General features: G+C 35.1%; 3 protein-coding genes and 1 long non-coding RNA gene across 6 annotated transcripts; 2 read left to right on the top strand and 2 right to left on the bottom strand.

Moving 5' to 3' along the window:
• The first annotated feature begins 936 nt into the window (after positions 1 to 936).
• Positions 937 to 2,859, top strand: LOC141403961 (uncharacterized). Its single transcript, XM_073987087.1, has 2 exons — positions 937 to 1,312; positions 1,371 to 2,859. Exons 1-2 carry the CDS (start codon positions 1,288 to 1,290, stop codon positions 2,729 to 2,731), a joined length of 1,386 nt encoding a protein of 461 aa, XP_073843188.1. The 5' UTR covers positions 937 to 1,287; the 3' UTR covers positions 2,732 to 2,859.
• A 2,386-nt stretch (positions 2,860 to 5,245) lies between these two features.
• On the bottom strand, positions 5,246 to 10,255 carry LOC141403960 (ADP-dependent glucokinase). 2 transcript variants are annotated; one of them, XM_073987085.1, is made up of 4 exons: positions 8,161 to 10,255; positions 7,032 to 7,196; positions 6,234 to 6,966; positions 5,246 to 6,013 (listed from the first exon to the last, which is right to left on the bottom strand). In XM_073987085.1, the coding sequence occupies exons 1-4, from the start codon at positions 8,517 to 8,519 to the stop codon at positions 5,753 to 5,755; spliced, it is 1,518 nt and encodes a 505-aa protein (XP_073843186.1). In that variant the 5' UTR covers positions 8,520 to 10,255; the 3' UTR covers positions 5,246 to 5,752. The 2 variants fall into 2 exon arrangements, with proteins under 2 accessions (XP_073843186.1, XP_073843187.1); XM_073987086.1 differs by having other exon boundaries at positions 7,032 to 7,193; positions 8,161 to 8,663.
• A 5,448-nt stretch (positions 10,256 to 15,703) lies between these two features.
• LOC141403959 (phospholipase B1, membrane-associated-like) lies at positions 15,704 to 22,415 on the top strand. Of its 2 annotated transcripts, XM_073987083.1 has the most exons (7): positions 15,709 to 15,984; positions 18,320 to 18,525; positions 18,601 to 18,757; positions 18,827 to 18,941; positions 20,677 to 21,130; positions 21,948 to 22,074; positions 22,140 to 22,415. In XM_073987083.1, the coding sequence occupies exons 2-7, from the start codon at positions 18,340 to 18,342 to the stop codon at positions 22,286 to 22,288; spliced, it is 1,188 nt and encodes a 395-aa protein (XP_073843184.1). In that variant the 5' UTR covers positions 15,709 to 15,984; positions 18,320 to 18,339; the 3' UTR covers positions 22,289 to 22,415. The 2 variants fall into 2 exon arrangements, with proteins under 2 accessions (XP_073843185.1, XP_073843184.1); XM_073987084.1 differs by having other exon boundaries at positions 15,704 to 15,984; positions 18,601 to 18,941.
• A 2,492-nt stretch (positions 22,416 to 24,907) lies between these two features.
• On the bottom strand, positions 24,908 to 25,843 carry LOC141403958 (uncharacterized). Its single transcript, XR_012412927.1, has 2 exons — positions 25,405 to 25,843; positions 24,908 to 25,315 (listed from the first exon to the last, which is right to left on the bottom strand). It is a non-coding gene; the product is annotated as an uncharacterized lncRNA (long non-coding RNA).
• Positions 25,844 to 27,564: the final 1,721 nt, after the last annotated feature.

The raw sequence follows: 27,564 nt of genomic DNA, 5'->3' as shown, positions 1-27,564 counted from the left end.
TATTAAACCATGAAATAAACGAATTATTTTATTGTTTATAGTACGTTTATATATAACCGGATTTAACAAATCCACTGGGTTTTAAATGTCAATTCCATTAGATATACGTCAAACAAATCTTCATAAGAAAGGTTAACCCTGTAAAAGGCTATAATATAAACATGGTCTTAGACATCATAAATATTAGTCTTGGTTGATTAAAATCAACTTTGTGCATCAAAACAAATTTAATTTTTCCGCCTTGTTTACAAATTTTTACATTTTATTGTATAGCAGTTTTTGGAACCGCTCATGGCCCTACGGGCTAGGTTACTGTGTTTGTCAAATAAAAATTAAATTAAATTATTTTTAGTGTAGCAATTCACCGATGCATCTACCTTGTTTCTTGTGCCAGCTTGCAACTTTTTGTATTTTCTAGCAACATGTTGCAATAAACAGAGTTGTATACGAGGATTTATGCCAGATTTAAAATAAATCCACTCAATAGGAGGATTTATTTTTGTATTTGAAATGTGGTAGATTTTAGCTGGATTTAGCAAATAAAACCTGATAATGCGCTAAATCCGGCTAATGGTGTCATATCAAAATGGCATATTACTCATATTACTTACCGAATCATATGGTTTTTGTTTTGATTTTTCATGGCGAATTCCTAGTTTTTTGACGTTTTAGATTCGATCAGCTGGGCTGAGGCATCTACGGTAAGAAAGAGATAGCATGTCTACCTTTATAGACAAACATAAGCGATAAAAAGAGACCATTTGGCGAGAATTTTGACAGTTTACATTACAAAAAAAGTTGCTTTGTTGTAGCAATTCGCCGATGCATCTACCTTTCTAATTGTACCATGGGTTTTTTGTTTTGATTTTTCATGGCGAATTCCTAGTTTTTTGATGATTTAGATTAGATCAGCTGGGCTAAGGCATCTACCTTTTTAATTGTACCATGATGGAAACCAAGCACAGTCGATTAATCGAATAACGACACAGCTATTTGCATTTTTCTATGTCTCATTCGTAAACAATAGATCCAGTCGGTCATTATGCTTCACCTGCATTCGTAAACAGGCTCTATTTGTCGGTCATTTTGCTTTGTTTTCATTTTTCATCATTGATTCCCTTTTGTCTTCCATATTACAATTTTATGGAACGTTCTTTAATCTGTTCGGTTCTACAAAACAAATCCAAGATGGCCGTGGAATAATAAAGACAACGCAACAAATTTCCAACTTCCAATAAAAACAAAAAAAAAAAAAAAACAACACAAGCTTAAAACCCAAACCCAGCAATGGAAACTCCAAACACCAATAAAGGTAAGTGGAAAGATATGACAGCTGGAGAGACCATTTAAAATGCTTGAAATATTTTCAGAGTTCGAGGTACTTGGCGTATCGCGGAGTGGACGTATACGAAAAAAGTCATCGAAGCTCTTAGATTTTCAGTCACCAGACGAAAGTATACAAAGGAAAATGTATAAAAGATCTAATACATCTACGGGCCCAAGAAATCCCGTAAAACATGGTGGTAGAGGACGTCCACGTAAACAACAAGCTCGAGCAGAACAAGAAGGTGGTGGCGATGATATGGCTGAGGACGATGATGAAATAATGGATAATGAAAATGAATTGGATGAAAAGATTGGCGCCGGTTCGGCTATGCAATCCAATCATACAGATATTGATGACATTGACGATGATGACGACCTTGATGATATGGTCGATGACGATGATATGGCTGATGATGAAGATGTTTTGGGCCACAATACCGAATCAGATGATGACGGGTTTGGTGAACTAGTGGCGGATTTGGTGGGCACTGAAGGTGGCTCGTCGGGCTTAGATCGCAATTCACAAAAACCCGATTCCAATGTACGCAAGTCGCTGTACATGAGTGAAAAAAGATCGGCTAAAGATGGTCGCTTGGAACGTAAAGATAAAGGTAAATCACGTTGTACCGCCTATAGTTTGTGGGCTAGGGAATATCGTAAGACAGCTAATTTTGGCAAAGAAGTTGATTTTACAACAGCCAAACGAGAACTGTGGGCCAACGTTTCCAATAAGGAGAAAAATAATTGGCGTAGAAAAGCTAAGATTCAGGCAACCAAAGCCAAGGCCTTGGAAAGGGCCGGTGGTAATGTGAATCGTGATAAGAAATTAGAATTGTCTCCATCGGCAAATACCACAAATTCCACATTTATAAACCGGCCCACAACAAGTCGAACCAAGAAACTTCAGCTGCAGGCCGAGGAGAAACAAAAAGCCAAAGAAAGTATGAGCCATGAAGTGAAAGTGACAACACCCACATCACGAAGGACACGAAACAATTCATATACTCGTAAATCGGCAACATCAGGATCGGGAAAAAATTCAAATGCTCTTGCTTTGTATGCCAATGGTGGTGGTTCTACGTCGAATTATGATGTTATGGGTGGTGGTAAATCGTCGGTTTATAATGTAAGTACACCTTTGCCCACCATCGAACCCATTGATGCTGCAGCCCATTTAAAGCTATTGGGTGAAAGTCTAACCATTATTGGTGAGCGCCTCAAAGACCATGAGGGACAAATTGCTGTATCGGGTAGTTTGTCAGTACTGCTGGACAGTTTACTGTGTTCTCTGGGACCATTGTTGTGCCTTACCACCTGTTTGCCGGGCCTGGAGAAGAAGACGAAATTGAAGACGAATTTAGCAGTGACTTTGGATAACATAGCCTATGTTTTGCCGGGTCTTTAGGTGTATATGTATGCTGCTTTGTAACAAAATAAGGATGCTACTGTTGCTGTAAGAGAGACTGTGTAATCAAAAATGAGTATTGAAAAAAATATAGAAATAAAAAAATCTGTAAGTTTAGAAATGAAAAATATTTGTTGGGACCGCAGGGTGTATAGAATTACCCTTTCTTTCAAAAAGGGGGTTTTAGAAGCACCCTTTCTTTCAAAAAGTGGTTTTAGAAGTGCCCTTTCTTTCAAAAAGGGGGTTTTAGAAGTGGCCTTTCTTTCAAAAAGGGGGTTTTAGAAGTGCCCCTTCTTTCAAAAAGGGGCTTTTAGAAGTGCCCTTTCTTTCAAAAAGGGGTTTTTAGAAGTGGCCTTTCTTTCAGAAAGGGGCTATTGAAGCACCCTTTCTTTCGGAAAGTGTCTATAGAAGCACCCTTTCTTTCGGAAAAGATATATAGAAGCTCCCTTTCTTTCGAAAAGGATCTACGGAGACATCCATTCTTTCGAAAAGGATCTACAGAGACATCCATTCTTTCAGAAAGGGTCCACAGAAGCACCCTTTCTTTCGGAAAGGGTCTTTAAAAGCAAACTTTCTTTCGGAAAAGGTCTATAAAAGCAACCTTTCGTTCGAAAAGGGTTTATAGAAGCACCCTTTCTTTCGGAAAGGGTTTATAGAAGCAAACTTTCTTTCGGAAAGGGATTATAGAAGCACCCTTTCATTCGGAAAGGGTTTATAGAAGCACCCTTTCATTCGGAAAGGGTCTATAGAAGCAACCTTTCTTTCGAAAAGGATCTATAGAAGCACTCTGTCTTTCGGAAAAGGTCTATAAAAGCTCCCTTTCTTTCGGAAAGGGTCTATAGAAGCTCCCTTTCTTTCGAAAAGGGTCTATAGAAGCTCCCTTTCTTTCGGAAAGGATCTACAGAGACATCCATTCTTTCAGAAAGGGTCCACAGAAGCACCCTTTCTTTCGGAAAGAGTCTTTAAAAGCAACCTTTCTTTCGGAAAGGGTCTTTAAAAGCAACCTTTCTTTCGGAAAGGGTCTAAAAGAGCAACCTTTCTTCCGAAAAGGGGGTTTTAGAAGTGCCCTTTCTTTTAGAAAGGGGCTATTGAAGCACCCTTTCTTTCGCAAAGTGTCTATAGAAGCAACCTTTCTTTCGGAAAGGGACTTTAAAAGCAACCTTTCTTTCGGAAAGGGTCTATAAAAGCAACCTTTCTTTCGAAAAGGGTTTATAGAAGCATCCTTTCTTTCGGAAAGGGTTTATAGAAGCAGCCTTTCATTCGGAAAGGGTCTATAGAAGCAACCTTTCTTTCGAAAAGTATCTATAGAAACACCCAATATTTCGGTAAGGGTCTATAGAAGCTCCGTTTCTTTCGAAAAGGATCTACAGAGACATCCATTCTTTCAGAAAGGGTCCATAGAAGCACCCTTTCTTTCAGAAGGGGTCCATAGAAGCACCCTTTCTTTCGGAAAGGGTCTATTGAAGCACCCTTTCTTTCGGAAAGAGTCTTTAAAAGCAACCTTTCTTTCGGAAAGGGTCTTTAAAAGCAACCTTTCTTTCGGAAAGGGTCTATTGAAGCACCCTTTCTTTCGGAAAGAGTCTTTAAAAGCAACCTTTCTTTCGGAAAGGGTATTTAAAAGCAACCTTTCTTTCGGAAAGGTTCTATAGAAGCTCCCATTCTTTCGGAAAGGGTCTATAGAAGCTCCCTTTCTTTCGGAAAGGGTCTATAGAAGCACAATTTCTTTCGGAAAGGGTCTATAGAAGCACCCAGTCTTTCGGAAAGGGTCTATAGAAGCTCCCTTTCTTTTGGAAAGGGTCTATAGAAGCTCCCATTCTTTCGGAAAGGGTCTATAGAAGCACCCTTTCTTTCGGAAAGGGTCTATAGAAGCACTCATTCCTTCGGAAAGGGTCTATAGAAGCACCCATTCTTTCGGAAAGGGTCTATAGAAGCTCCCTTTCTTTTGGAAAGGGTCTATAGAAGCTCCCATTCTTTCGGAAAGGGTCTATAGAAGCTCCCTTTTTTCGGAAATGGTCTATAGAAGCACCATTTCTTTCGGAAAGGGTCTATAGAAGCACCCTTTCTTTCGGAAAGGGTCTATAGAAGCACCCATTCTTTCGGAAAGGATTATAGAAGCACCCATTCGTTCGGAAAGGGTCTATAGAAGCTCCCTTTCTTTTGGAAAGGGTCTATAGAAGCACCCTTTCTTTTGGAAAGGGTCTATAGAAGCACCCTTTCTATAAGAAAAGGTCTTTAGAAGCACCCCTTCTTCAGAAAGGTTCTATAGATGCACCCTATCTTTCGGAAAGGGTCTGTAGAAGCACGCTTTCTTTTGGAACGGGCCTCTAGAATTACCCTTTGTTTTGGAAAGGGTCCATAGAAGCACCCTTTCTTTCAGAAAGAGACTATAGAAGCACCCTTTCTTTCGGAAAGGGTCAATAGAAGCACTCTTTCTTCCACAAAGGGATCTATAGAAGCACCCCTTTTTGTGAGAAAGGGTCTATAAATGCAAACAGTGACTAAATTGAACAACACATTTATTTAAAAATATATTTTATTAATATAGTTTTTATGGCAATTCGTTTTTTATAAGGAATAAACAGGTTTCTTAAACAAATTTTTGTTGAACCATATTACACAAATCACAAACTAAACATATAAGGAATGATTGAGATAATAAGGTAAACTCAAATATCCAATACCTTTTTTATAGGATAAGGCGCTTAATTTAAAATTTCGTTGTCAAATTTTCAACAATAGCTACACAAAGAAAAGAAAAATTATAAAACTTTCTAGACTTAAAAATTAAAAACAAAAATATCAAATTTTCACTAAGAACACAATCAAAAATTAGGAATTCTTGGTTTTGAGGGCGAAGGGGGGAATGATTTGAAGGTTAGTGGTTAGTTTATATTGCCGTGTCATGTCTATGCAAACTAGTCAAGATAGAGATAGAGATAAAGAACGTCTTATTTGCTTTTTAACAGTCTCTTTAAGTAAAACATGGCATTTGAGTGGAGACACTGTGTGCATGTGCCTCCTCTACAGTTGTTGTGATAGACCTGCCGCTGAGATATTATCACCGGCTCCAGCTGTCTTTTTGGCAACACGACACACTAGGACTGGAGCTACACAAATTTCAATTTCAACATCTCTAGGTGCGGTTGATGTTTCGATGCGTAATGTTTCTGACCAGCAGGGTACAGCATTTTGTGGATCTAAGAGAATACGTTGAGCTTTAAGGGGATCCAAAGATGTTGAAAAACTATCATCCATTATTAGGGTTGCTGATTCAGGATTGATCTGTAACAAAGAAACGAAATGAGGAATTAGCAATTTGAAACCTGAAAGAAAGGCTGCTTCTGAAAGAAGGGGTGCTTCGAAAGACTTATTCTGTAAGAAAGGCTGCTTCTGTAGACTTATTCTAAAAGAACGGGTGCTTCTATAGACCTTTTTGAAATAAAGGCTGCTTAACTATGACTTGTGATTAGACTGAAGTTTAAAAAGTCCTGTATCTACTCACCATTTGTGTTTGACAGACGTAGCGATGGGCAACCAACGACGCCTTTGCCGCTCCAATTTTTGAATTTTTCCAAGCACTATCCTTGACCGTTAACATTGCTTGAAAAGCCAAGGTATGCAAGTGAATACGTGTGACCATACGGCGCTTGGTCTTGATGACACTCGACGCGTTTTGATAATAATCCTTTGCCAATATACTAAACACGCTACGCATATGATCTAACGTTGCACCAACTCTTGGATTGCTATCACTAGCAAAGCTCGTTCTACCATGTTCCATAACTTGTACTAAATTTTCCAATTCCTGTTCATTCATGCCCAGCGAGTCAACATAGGGCAGGATGTATTTTCGTAATTGCTGTAACAGCTCTATTTCAACATATGAAGCCATTTCAAAATGGATTTGGGTATTTGGTGATAATTCATTGATTTGTTTATTCACCTTCAGAAGACGTTCCTCACGTATACCCACTTCAAATTTATAACTATCCATCATTTGTATACCGCTAATAACAAACAGATCTGGTTGATAGTCTTTCACCGACTTCTGTAAGTGTTCGAGAGAATTTAAATGGGGATTATTTTGGTCATTGTGCAGGATATAGCGATTGGCACGAGGTGCTGTAAAGGGCCCCCATGTTTCACCAGCCTTGTATTCCAATATCATGTGGATGTCATCTTCTTCGATTTGATCTCCAGCTATTTTTATGCTGTTGGGTATTAAGCGGCGCAATCTGTGGAGAAAAGAGAACGAATTATATTTTTTTACTGATAAGTTTAAATTTTGTACTCATCTTACTTGTGAGACATGCGAGCGCCTAATAAGACATTCCAACCTTCCTTATCAAAACGTATACCCATTAAGGGGGCATTGCCACCAATAAACCATTGTATACTGTCTCGATGCTGTTTCTTGGCAATTTGTATTAACTTCCTAAACAAATAGGGATTAGGCATGCTTCTTCTGAAACAAAAAAAAAAAAAAAAAAAAACATAGTTAAAGCAAATTTTACAAATTTTGGCTTAACTCTGTTTAGTAAAAACCCTACAATTTGTTCAAATTTTTTCCAGAGGTAGATATTGTTGCTTTGATCACGGGTATGTATAATTTTCATGGGGCACGGAGCAGGTTATTTCACCCGAAAGTCAGGGTACAAAACCCGGCTCTACTGAATCGGTTGCTACAAGATGGAATTGGTTATGGAAATACCTATCCAACAACGATGGCATTATTTTAAGATGATATAGCCCAAAACCCGTTCCCTCAAACCCTCTAAAAATCGAAAATGGGCCTATTATGGGTGCTCACTTGATGTTGGCCAGATTATAGCGCGCACTTTAACATTTCCAAAATGGCGCTTTATGTTGTAATACCTTCTCTGGTTCCATATATATGGCCCTTTGAATCTTGACAACCCGCTTCTATAGTGTGGGGAGTATTTTATATGTTGCGCGTTACCTCGATTATTCATAGCCGATTTTGGAACGTAGTACCTATTTTGTAAGTACTTAAAGCTGTTTGGAACGGTACGGTTCCTTGTAGACACTAGTAATAATGCAAGCGTAAATATTAACATCTTCTTGTGAAGATAATTCAGGCATATGATTATTTAAACTTTCCTCATCTCTTTCAACATCATCTGTTGTAGCACATTATGAATATCTTCCTGACCTAATTATATTTCATAATTTCCTCAAAAAATACTCTTCATGGGGAATACGGGGGACAATGGGTTCAATTACTATGACATCTCTAATATTCAATTCCGTATTATTTGTAAAATAGAGCCGGATAGATCGGGTTTTAGGGTCAAATAAATGGATAACCGCGTCCGTTTCTCAAGTTCCCGTGATCAGCAACAATATCTATCTCTGAAAAAATCGCAGTTTTTACTAGACATGTTCCCAAAGTTTCCCCCTTTACTTACTCAGCTGCAGCCCCATTTTGAAAATAATAGCCAAACGTCTGCAACAACTCCGCTTCATCATTGATTTCATCCACTGTGAACTCTGGCCCCAGCTCATCGGGCACGATTGCACTTGAATAGTTGAGAAATGCTGTGCCGCTTATCACCAAATCACTGCAAGCTCCATAACCCAAAGCGACTTTAGGTGGTTTCGCGTCCCAAGGTCGTTTGAGTTGACTCTCGATGGCCAATAAACTAGTTAAAATCTGTGTCACTTTATTCAATTGTTTCAAAGATAAAAATGCTTGCCAAACAATCGATATTAAGGCCGCAAATACCGAACAGGTTGTTATCAAAGACATATATTTTAGCAGAGCCATGATTTCTTAACAAGTTTCGGAAGGCATATAGAGCAATTTGTTTAATAAAATAAAATTTACTTTTATTTTAATTAAATACTACTAAAATTACAAAGGCGAACTGTATGAGTTGGCTAAGCGCCATCTTTGATTTACGTCGATGAACCAAACAAATTTAAAAACGTTCCAAGCGATACGAATATGACAGACAATTGGAAACAACCGATAAAAATGCGTAGCCAAAACAAAACTGAAGCCGACTGTTGAATTTGTTTACGAATAAGACATGGGGAAATTGATAATCAGCTGTTTAGTTGATGACGAAGCCAATCGAGTATTTCACCGGCGGTGATTTTTATGGCATGTTTACATTGGAGCTTTTGATAGGTTAGAGAACGTTTACATTTAAGATATCGAGTGGACTTTAACTGTCAATTCCACCGAAAACTGACAGTCATCGAGGTCTATTTCGTTAATGTCAAATTCTAGCTGAATATTTACGTAAAATGCAATGTCATCTGAAATCCATGGATTTAATTTGACGCATAATAGTGCGGTTACACTAGAGTTTTTTGCCGGGTTAACCCACTTCGAGAGGATTTAATTGACGTTTGCGCTATGGAATTGACATTTGAAATCCAAACCCACTGGGTTAATCTGGTTAAGTGTAACCGCGGTATAAGCTATGGAATGTAAAAGTATTCTGATAGTACAACATTTACACAATGGTGGATTTAGCAAATCGAGCCGATTTGTGCTTGGTTTACATTTACGGAATCCACTCGATTTCAACTGTCAATTCCATTGCTTAAACGTCAAATGAAATCCAATGGATTTCAGATGAGATTTCATTGGACGTATACGCAAAGGAATTGACAGTTGAAATCCAGTCGACTTCGTAAATGTAAATGTACTACTATGTTGTCATTTTCATACTATATATGTCAAATATAATCAGTGGGTTTGGATTAAAAATGTCAATTCCATAGCGCAAACGTCAAAGAAATACTCTCGAAGTGGGTTAACCCTGCAAAAAACAGTAGTGTAACAGTGTATAGTACTAACAAATGAAAAAATAAAAAAAATATTTTATCGCTAATACATAATGATAATAAATTTTGATAGATAAAAGTTGTGTTCAGAACCTGAACCGTTTTTTCCCAAATCCACTCGATTTCAACTGTCAATTCTATAGCTCAAACATCAAATGAAATCTCATCTGGATTTCATTTGACGTTTAACCTATGGATTTGACAGTTGAAATCGAGTGGATTTCGTAAATGTAAACCAAGCATTACATTGCCATTAAAAAAGTACGGGAACACAATGAAAAATAGCATTTTAACAAAGTAATTTAACATTTTTTCACATTGTTTACAAATTTTGATACTCCAATTTGTTGTTGCAGCAATTGACCATCTACCTTGTTTATTGTGATACGTGAAAAGTGTTGCAACTTTTGGTAATTTTTTAGGCAAAATCAGGGTGTATATCATGAGTACTGTGATTTCGATGTTGATTTCGCTGAAATCACGAAATGAGGTGATTTTATTTATGTAGGCCAAAACATGGTAAATTTTGCTTGATTTCGCGCGAATTCACGAAACGCCTGCGAAATCACGAAACGATGCAGAATGTAAACCAAGCATAATAGCCCATTTATATTATATGTCTTTGTCGGGTTATGCCAAGTTTACACTTGCGCTCCAAAATCCACTGGATTTCACCAAATCCTGAAATACACCCCGGTGTTTACACTTAAGCCCTCGGCACATACGGTCCGTTTAGTGACACGTTGCGACACGCGTTGTCCCAAAACAGTTAAATTATGTTTAACTTTAATGCGTCAGCCATGTTGTTGTTTTTCAAAAAACTTGGCTTCACTTACACATTTTTCATGTGGTTGTTGTAACGCAACGCAGAACGCACCGTATGTGCCGAGCGCTTTATTTTTTCTTGATTTCAAACATATCACAATGATCAAGGTAGATGCATATGCGCAGCTGATCGAACATGAATTTTCCAAACAAGTTGTTGTAAATTGAATTAAACTTTAAAAATATACGACAATATAGAACTTTAAAACTTTATTTCGAAAATTATCGTAAAATTATCTATAGCTCTGTTCCAGAACTAAAAAGTTTTTACAATTTTTACCACTTTTACACATTTTGCGTTCCCGTACACAAAATTTATATGGAAATCGTTTACGACTTTTACAAATTTTACGACTTTTACCACTTTATAAAGTACGGGAACAGGCCATATATATCGTATTAGTTGTGTATAGTACCAAAAAATGAAAAAATAATAATTGATTATCGTTAAGAAATCATACTAATAAATTTTGATAAATAAAAATTTTGCTCAGCACCTGCAAAATATTAGTACTTGCAATAGTTTTACCGTTTAGTGCTAAAAATGCGTTCCTGTACACCGAAATCTAGCAAGACTTGCAATTCTCTTTAAACAAAAATAGCGACGAATAACACCCTCTTCTCCTGTTTTCTGCCATAAAATTTTGGCCTAGTAGAAACCAGCAGCAAACATGTTCATATGTTCATTGGTATCTAATATTATAACTGATACGTTGATTTTGATACGTTGATTTTGACATTTCTGCTGGAGTTTTTGCAATTTCCGTCATTTTTCCGTTCCCTTATTTTTTTGGGAAATTTGTATGGGGAACAAATTTTTGACAATTCGCTCTATTTTCTAAAATTACCATTAAAAAAGTACGGGAACACAATGAAAAATAGCATTGTAACAAAGTAATTTAATATTTTTTCACATTGTTTACAAATTTTGATACTAACATTTTTTGTTGCAGCAGTTCGCACATCTACCTTGTTTATTGTCATACTTGAAAAGTGTTGCAACTTTTGGTACTTTTTTAGGCAAAAGCAAGGTTGTATATCATGTGTACTGTGATTTCGATGTTGTTTTCGCTGAAATCACGAAATGAGATGATTTCATTTTTGTATGCGAAATCATGATAAATTTTCCTTGATTCCGCATGAAATCACGAAACGCCTTCGAAATCACGAAACGAGGCCGAATGTAAACCAAGCATTAACCTTCCTTATGAGGATTTGTTTGACGTATATGCAATGGAATTGACATTTAAAACCCAGAGGGTTTGTTAAATCCGGTTATATATAAACGTACTATAAAATATAAAAGTACTATTATAGTACGTTTACATTGTACTGAATTTAGTTATACCAGTGGATCAAATCGTCAATAGGTCTGTACGATAACCCAAAAGTTTGTACAAATTTGTACAAACTTTTACAAAATGCTGTTCGATAACAAACTTGTGCAGTTAAAGAGAAATGAGTAGTACTTGCAAGTAGTTGCAAGAACTTACAAGTACTTTTTACTTGCAAAGTTATCGAACAGGCCTAATTCCATTGCATAAGTTTCGTTCCTTTACTTTTTTAAAGGTAGCAAAAGGGAGAACTGTCAAAATTGCTCTTACGTAACAAGTTTTGCACAAAAGTAAAGGAAGGGAAAAATGGTAGATCTGTAGGTTGATTCTGTAACTCAAATTTGCTGTTACCGACAAAAATCGGTAGAGGCTAGCGACTACTTTTTATTCATCGTTAACTTACCGAAAATGTTCGTTAATTATCGAAATTTTACCGACAATTATCGATAGCAGCAAAAATGAGTTACAGAATCCCACTACTGTAGTGGGATTCTGTAATTTTTTTCTACCGAGCCGATATCGTTAATTAACGAAAATGTTCGTTTGAAATACCGAAAGTTCTATTCTATAACTCAAAGTTAACGATACAGGAATTTTAGCGATGAATATCGGTAGAATGGCGGAATGTAAAGAAGATGCACTTTTAGCATAGTACCCCAGCAAAAAAGTTTAGAAGTAGCGCAATGCAGAGTTATGATTTCAATACATCTTTCGATGCAGTCCACACGGAGTTATGAAAAAGGCACTCCGCTCGATACATTTTAGAAGCACTCGCTTATAGATCCCTAGCCAAACAAGCCATTTTTTTGATCCCTACAGTCGCAGTCTTTTTTTTTCTGAACACAAGAAAGGGTGTCTGAAATTATAAGAATTTGTTAAAAAAATTAAATACAAACTAAGGATACGAACATTTTGTAATTCACGAGACGCAAATTATTTTTGAAGTGGAGTTAGTCTTTGTGGAAATCTGAACTGGAGTCGGAAGAAAAATGAAAAACCATTTGGATGATGAAGCAATATCAGTTGCGGTGTCACAAAAAGCAGAGCAGAGGAAGTAAACTCAGTTATGATCAAATTTAATGGAGAGTTTTTATAATTTGTATTAGAGTAATAAAGTTAATATTCTTGTTTACACGAATAAGCAATGTATTTTATTTATTTTGGGATATTTGCAATGGCTTGCATTTTATAGCATCTTTAGACTACATTTAAATTCAATCCAAAACACTACATCAAAGGCTGTGTGCATCTGGAGTGCATCCTAGCTGCGCGCTCTCTTGTAAAATTCATAGGTGAATTCATAGGAAAAGATGTACTCCAGCATCAATTGTTCTAGTGATTTAACTGTATCCGCGGATGCAAACTTTTTGCTGGGACACACCGTTCAACAAAACAGACAGTCATCGAGGTCTATTTCGTTAATGTCAAAGTCTAGCTGAATATTTAATTTCCTACCCCCATTATTATAAGTCATCTTTTGTTATAGTTTGGATTTACCGAACAGATTTATAGCGTTCCGGTTAACTTAAAAGTAAAAGTGATGATTGAATTTTTAAGGAGCAGCTTCTTGTCATTAACTTTCAATGTGAAAATTATATTTTTAATGCCTCCAAATTAGTTTATTTTGCATTTTCAAATCCATCAGATAGTAAAAGAACACATGTAATAATGGACCCTAATCTTTTAAACGTTTCTTTTTATTTGTAGGAAAAGTGAAAACAAAAAACACTTTAACCAAAGTAATACGCTTTCTAATGCCCGTAATTTCTACGCGTAGTTATCTATGAGTTCATAGATATCCCCCGTGTAAGCAAAATTTCATAATTTCAATCCATAGGTAACGTTACCGGGTCGAAAACGGCCGTGTTACATACACTAAAAATTTTGCATGGTTGATCGTTGCCAATGTGTTAAAAATTGTAAAACACTTATAGGTGGCAATGTTTTTACGAAATCATGAATGAAAATCAACAATGTTACCACATGTTTTCAAAATTTACACGCCTCGGTAAATGGCACGTAGAAATTACCAAACTCGTAGGTAAAGATAACTAATAGGTAGCTACCTACCCGGTTACATAGGGCTAGAAATTACGGGCATAAGTTATCATTATTCAAATTTCGAATGAAATTAGTTACTAGGCGTTTACACAAGACAGACAGTCTGCAAATACAACCCTGATTTACTAACACATACACACATTTGTCGGCTGTCTCCTAGCTGTCCATCATTTTTTCACAGACAGTAGGGAAGACAAATTTTTGTCATTTTTGTAAAAATAAGTAAGATAATAATTGAAATGTGTTGAAAACAAAAGAACATGAACAAGAAGAAAATATGTGAATGGAAAACAAAAAGAAATCGACGATTTTCATTCACTTTTTTACAACTGTTTTTTCAGTTGTCTGGACGCCTACGTCACAGAGGCAAGTTTTGGGTTTTTGACAATTAATACATGTACTCAACTGTCCTGTCATGTGTAAACGCAGGGTTAAATTAGTCCATATTTACATTAGGCAATTTTCCTTGCGGCAATTGTCAGTTTGATGGGGAGAGAGGTGAGGCATCTGGTAAGCCTTTGCCTCTCAGCACCCTCTCTCACCGACAAACTGACAGTTGCCGCAAGGAAAATTGACAAATGTAAATACGGACTTAAGCCCTCGGCACACTTTGTCCCAAAACAGTTAAATAATTGGCCTGCTCCTTTACTTTTAAAAATGGTAACAGTCATGGTTTAATAATAAAGGTTAGCCAAAGCTTTATGTCAATTTAAATTTTTTCATTCGAGTATGCCTAAAACTTCAAAACAATATAAGCAAACTGTGTATGTGTGTGTGGTGTTTGAATAATATTTCAAACAATCTTAAAAACAATCGAATTCAATGATTTTTAAAATTGTTTTTAGACCATTTGTATGGAAGAGATTGGTGAGATTTGCATTGAAACAATCAGTTGATCATATTCACAATTCGATTATGTGGAGAAAACATAACTCTTCATTCATTTTTATCGTTTTTTATAAAATGTTCAAAAAATGCATTGCAAACAAACTCACTTGTTGCTTTTATTTTGAAATTTTAGGAATTCAAGAAAAACAAGGGTTCTATAGATTTTTTTCATTTAAATCTACCTCTTTACTTATACCATGGTAACAGTGGCAAAAAAGGTAAAAGTGGTGAACTGCTCCCATATAAATTGCGTGCTTTTAAAGTAATTTAATTTTAAATGCTAATTATTTTGTGTTGTTTTTTAGTTCATTTATGTTTGTTTTGTTTTTATTGGTATGAGAAACACAACAAACGCAAATGGTAAAATAAAGAGGACACGCAAAAAATCTTAAATTTCACGTTAACGTGTGTGGACACTAACGAAACTGGAACAGAAAATTTAACGAAATTGGTTTCAAGAAACCTTGCTAGTCTGGCCAAATACGGTCCGTTGTGTGACGCGTTGCACGTTGAAAACAACAATCACATGTGTGTAAGTGATGCCAAGTTTGTTCTTGAAGTTTTCATGTGGTTGTTGTAACGCGACGCTCAGTGGACCGTATGTGCCGCGGTCTTAAGGCCACCTTACAACAACCACATCATAACTTCAAGAACAAACTTGGCATAACTTACACTTTTTTATGTGGTTGTTGTTTTTAACGCGACCCACAACGGACCGTATGTGCCGACCTCTTTAGTGTGGACCTGGACAAAGCGTTTAGACTAGTTTCTTGAAATTGTGTGTTTTCTTCCCGACATAGCGTTCTCTTTAGAAACTTTTAAAACCACAAATTTATGTGATTTCATGATTTCGTAAAGATTTTCTGTGCAAACTGTAATGTAACTTCATCAAAAAAAATCACTCCACCTGCTGCCCAGCAACGAATTAATTTAATCTCTATGTAATTAAATCTCTTTAGAATTAAATTTCAATAACAACAACCAAAACAACAACAACAGCAACACTTGACTAATGCAGTTAACATTTGTAATTTGACGAAGTGCATTTCTAAAGTGGAAATTGTTCAATGAAATATAATGTTTATTGAAAATAAAAGCGGTTTTTAATTAAGGCACAACTTTGTATTATTCTATTTTAGTCGAGACGAGATTGATTGCAATGCGGTAAAGTTTTATTTCTTTAGATTTCAGTCGTTGTCAGGTAATGTTAAACGGAACATGTTGTTTTCTAACGAGAAACGAAACGGAAAATAAATTTTAAAACGAGCGGAAAAAAATAGCCATCCTTGTACGGAATTCTTTTGTGTATATTCGATAATAAAAGTGGTGAGTCTAACTATGGGATGGATAATGAAAAGCCAGAAGGAAAGAATAACAGATTTATTCAAGGGTGTAAGACGAAAACAAAACAAAGTTGTGTGCCGTTGTTCAACTTTTCCGCGTTGATGCCGCAAAACACATCAACGCACAGCATTGGTATCTTTTTCTCCTTGTCGCAGTTGTTGTTTTTGAAGTAGAACACCATACACATAAAATCGTTTAATCACTTTCACCATCCTTGTGAGATTTATACGCAACGGAATAATCCAGTGGATTTATTGAATCTAAACGTACTGTTAATCTGTTCCATGGTACAAGGTGGCATAATAAGACCAGCTGATCTCACCCAATCTGTAAAATTCATTGAAGGATATTCAATCAAAATAGAGTTGTTGTTGTATTCCAAAACGGCGTTTGCATTAGAACGTTTTGCCGGGTTAACCTTCTTATGAGGGTTTATATTGACGTATGCGCAATGGAATTGACATTCATTTAATCCTGTTATATGCAAACGCACTATTATAGTACGTTTATACATAACCGGATTTAACAAACCCACTGGGATTCAAATGCCAATTCCTTTGCGTATACGTCGAATAAATCCTCATTAAGAAGGTTAAACGAATTTTACATTTAACATGTTTTATAAAACTTACATCATTTATGTTGTCATCAGGTGTGTCTTTTTACTTAGGCGGCCATCAGACCATCTGCTTTTTCACATGTATGTTGGGTATACTAATATACAGAACAGCTGATGTCATACATGTGAAAAAGCAGATGGTCTGATGACGGCCTTACTAAATGTTGCTTAAACATTTTTTCCAGCAACTTTTCCTTTATACAACTGTTAAAATTTGCTACATAAGTAATAATTACTACAAATTATCACGTAAAAAGACACAGCTATTTACATACAGTATCTGTTAAATAAATGACGCAAACTCGCAAAACACCTGTTTTAAGTGCAAGTGTAAAATGCGTTTTAACCCTGCAAAAGGCTGTAATATAAACATGGTATTAGCGTGACAATTGGCCTGTTCCAGAACTGCAAGAATCTACTAATTTTTACTATTCTTTCCGATAACATATGGTATGTTCCTTTACTTTTGAAAGTGGTAAAACCGGCAAAAGTAGTATAAGTTGTAAACTGCACTCATATGAATTGTGTGGTGTCTGAAGTAAAGGAACGCTTTTCGAGTAAAAAGTGGTAAAACTTGAAGATTCTTGCAATTAAAGGAACAGGGCTATAAACAAAATTGTTATCGTAGTAAAAATTAGTAGATTCTTGCAGGCTCTGGAACAGAGCAATTAACTAGACCTATAGTACGGTTACTTTAAGGCCTGGGTAAATAAGCAACCTCGCCTGGTTGCCTGCTTCATTTCTGACATAATAAAAAAATAAAAGAATAAAAAAGAAAAGGGCAAACTAGTTCGAAATTTGCTCCGCCGAAATTTGCTTCAGAAATGAAGCAGGCAAGCAACGCAACCTGGCGAAGCTGCTTATGTACCCAGGCCTATAGAATTTTTGCCGAGTTAGCCCACTTCATGAGGATTTATTTGACGTTTGCGCTATGGAATTGACATTTGAAACCCAAACCCACTGAGTTAATCCGGTTTAGTGTAACCGGGGTACTGGATAGAGCTGACAAAAAAAAAATGTTTTGTGGTTGCTGGACGGTTTGACAGTTATCGATAATTGCGAAACATCGACATTCAAAACTGACAATGTGTACTGCTCTTTAGGGGTTTTTATTCGGATAATATCGATTGGGGTGCCACCGTGGTGCAATGGTATGCACATTCGCCTTGCACACATAAGGTCGTGGATTCGATTCCCCGGCCAGGCAACATCAAAACACTTTTCAACGGTGGCAAAATACCCCTCAGTAATGTTGGCGACATTTCCTGAGTATTTCAGCCATGTAAAACTTCTCTACAAAAGTGGTGTCTTAGACACGCCATTCGGACTCGGCGATAAACTGTAGGTCCCATATCATTGAGCTAATATGAATCGGGGTGCACTCATTGATATGAGAGAAGTCTCCCTTGTCCCTTATGGGATGTTTGTGGAACAATTATAATATCGATAGGCAAAACTATTTATCGATATTGAATTTTTAAATAATAATCGATATTATCGATAGTGCCATCGATTTTTTGCCAGCTCTAGTACTAGATCTGTTCCTTGGATACGTTGACATTTGTCAATGCCCTTCAAAAGCCGCATTTACACCGAACGCTTTTTAATAAAATGCGTCATTTAAATAAATGCCGGATTTTGTTTGAATATCTCTAAATAAAGATTCTAAACATAAAAATATCATACTTCTATTTTCAGACCTATATAATAAGTTTCTCATGAAGCAAATTGCGTTCCATTTACTGCTAGCAGCTGTAATTTCTTATAATGCTGTGGAAGCGCAAAGAACATCTCTTGATGTGACATTCGGACCATTGTTAAGGCAATTTCGTTTAAACATTCTAACTGGAATGGGACGATCTGGTGGAACTGCAAGTAATTTAAAATTACTACAAAGTAAAGGTGTTGGTATAATCAAAATCCTCCCCTTGGCTAAACCAAAGATGTTAACATTTCATTATAACTACTTTTTCCCTTAGAGAACCCAGTTATCGGATACATTTACTAAGAATATTACAGAATTTTGTGATTTAAATGGACCAGGCAAACGTAGCACTGACCGACCAACATCTGTTCATCGTCTGAGGCCTGGTGATATTGATATTGTTGCTGCTATGGGTGATTCTTTGACATCCGGTAATGGTATATTGGGTACAAATCTATTACATTTAACACATGAAAATCGTGGTGCTTCATGGTCAATAGGTGGTCAAGGTACATGGAGAGAATATATGACATTTCCGAATTTACTCAAGGAATATAATCCCAATTTGTATGGGTATTCTTTGGGCGATTCGATGTCCACTGAAAGGGCTTCCAGGTGAGTGAAATGACGCGTACAAAGTTATCATGAAATTACCGAGTGGGAGAATTCATATAATCTTAGAGTATGTTTACATTGTTTAGTCCCAATTTACATTGGGCGAGTTTACTTGCGGCAATTGTCATTTTGTAGGAGAGAGAGGTGAGGCATATGGTAACCCTTTGCCTCTCAGCACCCTCTCTCACCTACAAACTGACAATTGCCGCAAGTAAACTCGCCCAATGTAAATTGGGACTTATCATGTTAATGGAAAGGAACCAGTAAATAATTATTGAAATGTTTGAAGAGATTTTCTTTTACAAATTTGTCAAAAAAAAAAAAAAAAATCAAAAATAGTAGATTCCTGCAGGTTCTGAAATAGATAACATTTTTGAAGTTTTGAAATTACATTTTGTCATTTGTCTTATCCTTTGTGAACTTAGTGTAAGCATTCTTTTGTAAAGGCCAGAACAGAATCAATCGTCACTTGCTTTGCTTGCTTCGCAAATGTCAAATTATAAAGGAATGCCAGAGCCTCCTAAAGGAGAACGCAGGCGGATTTGCAAAGAGGCTCTGGCATTGCTTTATAATTACAGCTGATTGTCACTTCTACCTTATATAAATGTGCCTTGGATTTTGGATTTTTTTTGCTTGCGTGGCTTTTTTCATTTTTCTTATACTAGAGCAAAGCGAAGAAAGTCCCGGTCCACACTAGCGTGAATTTCATTAACAAATTTCATGAAATTAGGCGTTCTTAAATGGAATTCCCCACTACAACAATTTTATATTTTACTCTACTATGAAACTCGATCTAGAAACGCATATTTTCATGACATTTTTTCAATGAAATCTCTCTAGTGTGGACCGGGACAAAGCAACCAACGAGCTGATTGTGTTTCTACCCTAACAACGGCCCAAATGTTACTTTTTTATATTTCACATATGGTCTGTTCCAGAACTGCAAGAATAATAGCTCATTTAGACTAGCCATAAATCCTCGACTGGATTTAATAAATCCAGTACAAATCTCATTGCATTTAGATATACATTTTGGAGGATTTATATGGCAGTCAGCTGATTTTTGTTCATAGCACAATTACCAAGGTAGATGCATCAGTCAAAAGAATTTTTTGTAAATTGAATTCGTCTCAAAAAACTTACGTCAAATTACAAATTTATTGTTTAATACTGAAAATGTTAGCACATTATTTTATCGCAGTTTGCCGATCTAAAATAAATAAACGAATTATTTTATCGTTTAGATGTCGTAAATGTTAGTCTTGGTTGAATAAAATCAACTTTGTACATCAAAATAAACTTAATTTTTCCGCCTTGTTTACATATTTTTAAATTTTAAATTATTTTTAGTATAGCAATTGACCGATGCGTCTACCCTATTTCTTGTGCCAGCTTGCAACTTTTTGTATTTTCTAGCAACATGTTGCAAAAAAACAGAGTTGTATACGAGGATTTATTCCAGATTTAAAATAAATAGGAGGTTTTATTTTCGTATTTGAAATCTGGAAGATTTTGGCAGGATTTAGCAAATAAAACCTGATAATGTGCTAAATCCGATTAATGAAGTCATATCTAAATGGGCTATAAGTGAAAAATATTATCCTAGTAAAAGTTTGTAGATTCTTGCAGGTTCTGGAACAGACAAACATATATGTATATCCTTTGAAAGTTCAACGTTTTTCCTTGTCATCTTCATTCTTTAATTTCCATATTATTTCCATTCTTCCACCTTCAGATTCAATGTTGCCGAATTGGGCGCCATGTCACGCGATATGCCCTATATGGCTAAGGTCCTCGTTAAACGTATGCTTCATGATCCAAATGTTAATATGACCCACGATTGGAAAGTTATAACGTTAATGATTGGTAATAATGATTATTGTGCAGATGTGTGTTATTTACCCGAGCCACTCAAAGCCATTGATGTTCATGAGAAAAATATGTTGAAAACATTTCGTTATCTGAGAGATAATGTGCCGCGTTTAATGTTAAATATTGCACCAGCACCAAATCTTTTGCTCCTGACCAAACAAAAAGGTATTCCGGCACAATGTCGACTAATGCTTACCTTTGAGTGTCCGTGTATTTTTGGAAAATCTCCGAAATATCAACAATTTATGGGCAACCTAATGGATAAATGGGCGCAAAGAGATATTGATGTAGCCAAAAGGGATGAATTTAATACAGAGGTAAGATGAAAATTAAAAAAAAATGTAAACATTTAAAGCCACTTAGAGTAGAATGGTGGTGCTTATTATCATGATAAACTACTTTGTATTGATTTAATTGACGGGGAAAAGTACTCGCTAATTGAAATAAAATGGAGCATTTATCAATGTAAATGGAGATAATTGGTACTGGCCAATTGGACTAAAGTGGAGCATTATCATTATAATTGGAGATAATTTGTATAATTTTAATCGATAAAAGTCACGGAATTAATTTCCTAAGTGACCTTTAACAAGTTTTGCTTTATACAAATGTCAAAATTTGAGTAAAGTATAACATTATCACCTGAAAAGACACAGCTAAGGTCATGTTTTTATTATAGCCTTTTGCAGTGTTATACTATGTTTACATTTACGAAATCCACTAGATTTCAACTGTCAATTTCATTGCTCAAACGTCAAGTGAAATCCAATCGATTTCAGATGAGTTTTCATTTGACGTATACACAAAGGAATTGACAGAAGAAATCGAGTAGATTTCGTTAATGTAAACATAGTCTTAACTCTTTCTTTATTTTTTATAAAACAAATTCTTAGAATTTTAACACTCTTGTGTTTAGAAAAAAGACTGCGACTGTAGGGATCAAAAATTAGCTTGCTTGGCTAGGGATCTTTAAGCGAGTTCTTCCAAAATGTATCGAGCACAGTGCATTTTCATAACTCCGTGTGGACTGCATCGAAAGATGTATTGAAATCATAACTCTGCATTGCACTACTTCCAAACTTTTTGCTGGAATGGTATATATAAACCTACTCTAACATCAGATTTCAATTTCAGACTTTCACCATCAACATTGAACACTATACGAACCAGTATAGACTACCCACATTGACAAATGGTAATGCTGATACCACATATACTTCAGAAGATTGTTTCCACATCAGCCAGAAAGCCCAGGCAGCAAGTGAGTATTGTTATTTTAAAGTGTTCTGATGAACATTTTATTAAACAGTTTTTGTTTTCTTTAAGGTGCCCACTCCTATTGGAACAATCTCTTTGAAATGCCCAATCAAAAACGTTCTTTTAAACGAGATATCTATGAAAATTTTCTATGTCCCAGTGAAGAAAAGCCCTATATTATAACCAGAGTCAATAGTCGCAGTGATTTTAAGGTTTAGATTAAGAAAATTTCGTATTATAAACTGTGATAAAAAAATTTTAAATGGAATTACGTGGTCTGTTTAAAAAAATCGTCATTTATGTTGTCAAGTCCATATGTCAAATAAATTTCGTATTTGCCCCAAATACTGGTTTTAAATGCAAGTGTAAATTAGGCTTATTTGTTTGTTATAGCTTTGTTCCTTTACCTTTTTAATGGTAAAAGTGGTAAAAGAGAAAAGTGTCAAAATTGCTCACTCATGAACATTTTTACCAGAAAAGTAAAGGAACGGAAAAATGGTACATCTGGTAGCAATGGCAAAAAGAAACATAAAAAATCAATTTCCGTCTTTTATTTCACAGTTTTTAATTTAGTTTTGTAAGCGTTCGACTTTTTCTTCTGTTCTTCGTCCATTTTGTTCTTTATTGTGAAATAATCCTCAAACAAATGTCGAAAAATCAGTTCTACCATTTTTACCTGCATAAATTTGTCTGGTAGCCTATGGTAGAAGAGAATAGCATATGTTCTCTCTCTTCTCTTACTCTCTTAATAATTGCTGCCTGTTTTACCACATTTTGGGTTAAGGAACGCTTTGCAGGTTAAAAATGGTAAAAATGTTTAACTCAGGTAAGTAAAGGAACATAGCATATATGTGTGGTACAATAATTCAGGTACTACACCAAAAACAGCTGAGTATTGTTCTAGTTGTCAATATTCATTATTGTGAATAACATCATCTACAAAACGTAAACGAGCATTCACAGTAATGCGTTATTGTGAATAAATTCTGACGTTTAACTGGTAACACCTCTTTATTCCGCAATGATTATATATGTATGTCTATTCCAGAACCTACAAAAATCTACAAATTTTTACTACTACTGTTTAATAAATCCACTCGATTTCAAATGTCAATTCCTTTGCGTATAAAGTGGAACAGTAATAGTATGTTTACATTTACGAAATCGAGTGGATTTCAAGTGTCAATTCCGTTGCGTATACGTCAAATGAAATCTCATCTGAAATCCATTGGATTTCATTGACAGTTGAAATGGAGTGGATCTCGTAAATGTAAACATAGGACCAGCTAATTTCAGCCATGATGAAATTATAATATGGCATAAAGTGGCCAGCTGATTGGCCGTTGTTATTGTGAATAAATTGTATGAAAACGTAAACTAACATTTTGACGTATTGAACAATTGTTGGTCAAAATAGAGTTGTTGTTGTGCTACTTGCGTGACCTGGTAAATAGATCTTAATTTCACCCAATCTGTCAAATTAGTTGTTATTGTGAATTAATTGTATGTGTAAGACAAGCAATTTTTACCCAATTTGTCAAATTCATCGTTAATTATTCGTACTAAAATGTAAACAAAAATTTTGACATCTTGAATCACTTTCAATCAGAATAGTCTTGTTGGTCATGGTAGAATAATAAAAGGTAGTCGCATCTGTCAAATATATGTAAATACAACTCTGTATGTCTGTACATGACCGTGTCAGATATAAAACAACAAAAATAGTATTTGACATTTCATTACAAAACCAAAATATTTATTTATTATTACACCTATTTCGTTTTGGAAAAATAGAACATTTTAAGAATTTCGGCAAATCCTACGAGTGATACCCAAACCTGGTATTCGCGGAGTGAATATTTGCTAACACCCACCACAACCAAGCAGCAACAAAAGGCAGAAACGCAACAACATCAAGAGTATTCTATAAAAGCTTTCCTTGGTTAAAGTTATTGGTGCTGAAAACTTCTATTCTCTGGGGGACAGGGAACTGAATTCACCCAAACCAAATGCGGATGTACAGATTGGATCTCAGAAAACTTTATTTTTTAAAAGAAACATCTGCAATTACGAGTATTATCTCAACCTAGCAAATACTATATATGATGTCGCATCAAACCCAACACCGTCGCATCAACCCAACAACAATTAGTGGCTTTACGAAATATGCATCATCACCAATAAAACCCTAAACATGTGTTGTTAAAAAATACATTGAAGTCCTATATAATTTACGATACTTTCCTTAATACGAGTCTTGACTTCTATACCGTTTCTATAAGAGAATATTACCATTTTCATAAGATCATTCAGTGTTTAATTAAATAACCGTCCCATTAAGACAAGAGAGACTTGTAGGAGAAGACAAGGCTGTGGTATAGAACATGGGTCTTCCAGAAAAATATTCTTCCGTACAAATAATTTCTGGTTCCATAAGGCGCCCTTCTGCTTTTAAAGGTGACTTTTTTCTTTTGAGGAAACTTTCAAGAAGACTTTTTGGTCTCTTCTACTACCACCATATTTTTGCAAGACCCCCTTAATATTAATAGTAATCGTCCAAAGGAAAATAAGACGAGGTTTGAGTATTCAATTGCACATCTGTCTCACATAAAAAATGCTCTTCTCTTTTTTATAAGAAGCACTTTGAGGCTTTTTCACTAGAAGACTTCTTAGTCTTCCACAAGAAAGTATATGATATGACTTTCTGAGTATTCTTCAAAAAAGGCTGTAGAAATCTCTTCATAAAAACTATAAGAAGACATTCTGGCAAAGGCTCTATTTTCTCTGCGTCATTTTGTCATTCCATACTAAGTTTAAGTTCAATAATTCCTTGAATATATCACTTATTTAAAAAGATTTTATTGATATTGGTGTTTAAATTCTAGGAAATACATTATTAATATTGGTCCAACCAATGCCGACATGTTTTAAAAGTTGGACGCCTTGGTATTCATACTATCATTGCTGGAATTTTTCTTGTGTTGCGTGACACTTCAATAGGATTTTGATTCGTCGTTTCTGTGTTCACGGAGAAGGTACTGGACATTGGAAAAGGAAACATCTAGCTATTGTTTGGTGTTTTCAAATGCAGGATTACATAATATATTTTTAATTTGAATTTGTTTGTTTTCACCTTGTTATATTCTTTTTAGATTATGTGACATTTTTCCAAATGTTAGTATGTGTGCACATATACATTTACACAATGTTTGTCAAATTCATTTTGACAACGAATGTACTTCAAACTTAAAAAAATAAAAAAATTGAAATCAGCCGTTAGCATGAAATTACCTTCCTTATTCTACCATGCTTGTTGGTATAGTTACTGGTTCACCTTTTTAATTTCATCATGGCGTATACCATGGCCACAGCTAACCCTGCGTTTACACATGAAAGGACTGTTGAGTTCATGTATTGATTGTCAAAAATCCGGTGGAGCGTGTATCTGCTGGCAACACTCATACGTTCAATGGATCGTGTACCAGAACACTAAAAACACGTTTGCACTGATGTATACTTTCTTGATAAAGGCTCTATCTTCACGAGTGTTTGACAGATGTTTTCATACACTTAAACACCTAGTAAATAATTGCTCTGGTTGGCTATGAATCAGTTGTGAACAACTAAACTGCTGGATTGGTAGCCGGTTATTTCTGTTATTGGCCATGCACTTGAAATTGAAATTGATGCGTGACAACTTAAACTTAAATCGTTTAACGACGTAATGCATGTTTGCAGCATGTCTAAGTATTGCGGTTTAATGTGTTGCGATGTTTTGCTACCTAAATTGGGAGGAATTGATATGAATTTAATTGGTTTTAGTACTTATTTTGAAATGTCAATCTACCTAGAAGATGTGAAAAAAATTTACCTCTCAAAAGGTGGAAGTTAAAAGTGAATGACATGTTAAAATTGCTTAAATGAATCTCATTAAATGGAAGATATTTCATCGCAAAAAATATATGTATATATATATATATATATATATATATATATTATTGTATATAAAAATATGTACAACAAAAAATAAACTGTTTAATTAAAGTGTGTGAAAAAAAATCGGCAAATCATTAATGGGATTAATTTTGAGTGTTTGATAAGTTATTGTCAGTTTTTTTGTTTTGTTTTGAAACACGAGTCGTGCCAAAAAAGTTATTTCTGCGAATATCATTCTTCCGCACTAATCGGCAAATGTTAAAGATTTCAAAACAGATTTGCTGGTTGCAATAAAAAATGTTATTCTTTTTACTGTTTTCACAACTTTTTGTTTTGTATTTGAAATGATGGTTTTGCAGAAAATATGATGGATGAGTTTCGTTTTGTTCTTGTTGGTTACTAATTAATTAATTGTGGCAAAAAATGTCAGATTGAACTTTGAGATGTTTACTTAGATTGGACGATCTGTGTTTGAGCGTCAATTTGATGGGTGCAATGAACTTCCAATCGGAAATTAATTTTTATTTGAAATGTTTATCTAATTATGCTAATATATGTATGCTAATAAAAGTAAATAGTTGCAAATCGATGATTTTACATTTGGACAATTCTGGAAATTGCAAAAAAAAAAAAAACACTAAACGTGGATTTTTCAATCATCCATGAACGTTGAGAGATCATTCAACAGTTGTTCGATAACAACAGTTTCGTTAGAAATGTTGTCCGATAACAACATTTTCTACAGATATGTTGTTCGATAACAACATTTTCTACAGAAATGTTGTTCGATAACAACATTTTCTATAGAAATGTTGTTCGATAACAACATTTTCTGTAGAAATGCTGTCAGATAAAAACATTTTCTATAGAACTGTTGTCCGATAAAAACATTTTCTATAGAAATGTTGTCAGAAGACCACACTTTCTATTAAAATTTTGTCCGATAACAACATTTTCTATAGAAATGTTGTCCGATAGCAACATTTTCTACAAAAATGTTCGATAACAAAATTTTCTGCAGAAATGTTGTCCAATATCACAATTTTCTATAGAAATGTTGTTCGATAACAACATTTTCTATAGAAATGTTGTCAGATAACAACATTTTCTATAGAAGTGTTGTCCGATAACAACATTTTATATAGAAATATTGTCCGATAGGAAAATTTTCTGTAGAAATGTTGTCCGATAACAACATTTTCTATAGAAATGTTGTCCGATAACAACATTTTCTATAGAAATGTTGTCCGATAACAACATTTTCTATAGAAATGTTGTCCGATAACAACGTTTTCTATAGAAATGTTGTCCGATAACAACATTTTCTATAGAAATGTTGTCCGATAACAATATTTACTATAGAAGTGTTGTCCAATAACAAAATTTTTTATAGAAGTGTTTCTGATAAGAACATTTTTTATAGAAATGTTGTCCAATATCAAATATTTTTTATAGAAATGTTGTCCAATATCACAATTTTCTATAGAAATGTTGTCCAATATCACAATCTTCTATAGAAATGTTTTTCGATAACAATTTTTTCTATAGAAATGTTGTT

The sequence above is a fragment of the Musca autumnalis genome, unplaced genomic scaffold, assembly GCF_047663935.1.
Source record: "Musca autumnalis isolate F117 unplaced genomic scaffold, ASM4766393v1 scaffold_4, whole genome shotgun sequence".
Lineage (NCBI taxonomy): Eukaryota > Metazoa > Arthropoda > Insecta > Diptera > Muscidae > Musca > Musca autumnalis.
This window is presented reverse-complemented; position numbering and strand designations above follow the sequence as displayed.

Bases quoted from the DNA above. Each gene is read 5' to 3' on its own strand.
- LOC141403961 (XM_073987087.1), top strand. From the start codon at position 1,288: ATGGAAACTCCAAACACCAATAAAG. The intron at 1,313-1,370 runs GTAAGTGGAAAG...AAATATTTTCAG, and splicing joins AACTCCAAACACCAATAAAG to AGTTCGAGGTACTTGGCGTA.
- LOC141403960 (XM_073987085.1), bottom strand. From the start codon at position 8,519: ATGGCTCTGCTAAAATATATGTCTTTGATAACAACCTGTTCGGTATTT. The intron at 7,197-8,160 runs GTAAGTAAAGGG...TTTTTGTTTCAG, and splicing joins CAAAATGGGGCTGCAGCTGA to AAGAAGCATGCCTAATCCCT. The intron at 6,014-6,233 runs GTGAGTAGATAC...TCTTTGTTACAG, and splicing joins ACGTCTGTCAAACACAAATG to ATCAATCCTGAATCAGCAAC.
- LOC141403959 (XM_073987084.1), top strand. From the start codon at position 18,340: ATGAAGCAAATTGCGTTCCATTTACTGCTAGCAGCTGTAATTTCTTAT. The intron at 18,942-20,676 runs GTGAGTGAAATG...TTCCACCTTCAG, and splicing joins TCCACTGAAAGGGCTTCCAG to ATTCAATGTTGCCGAATTGG. The intron at 21,131-21,947 runs GTAAGATGAAAA...TTTCAATTTCAG, and splicing joins GGGATGAATTTAATACAGAG to ACTTTCACCATCAACATTGA.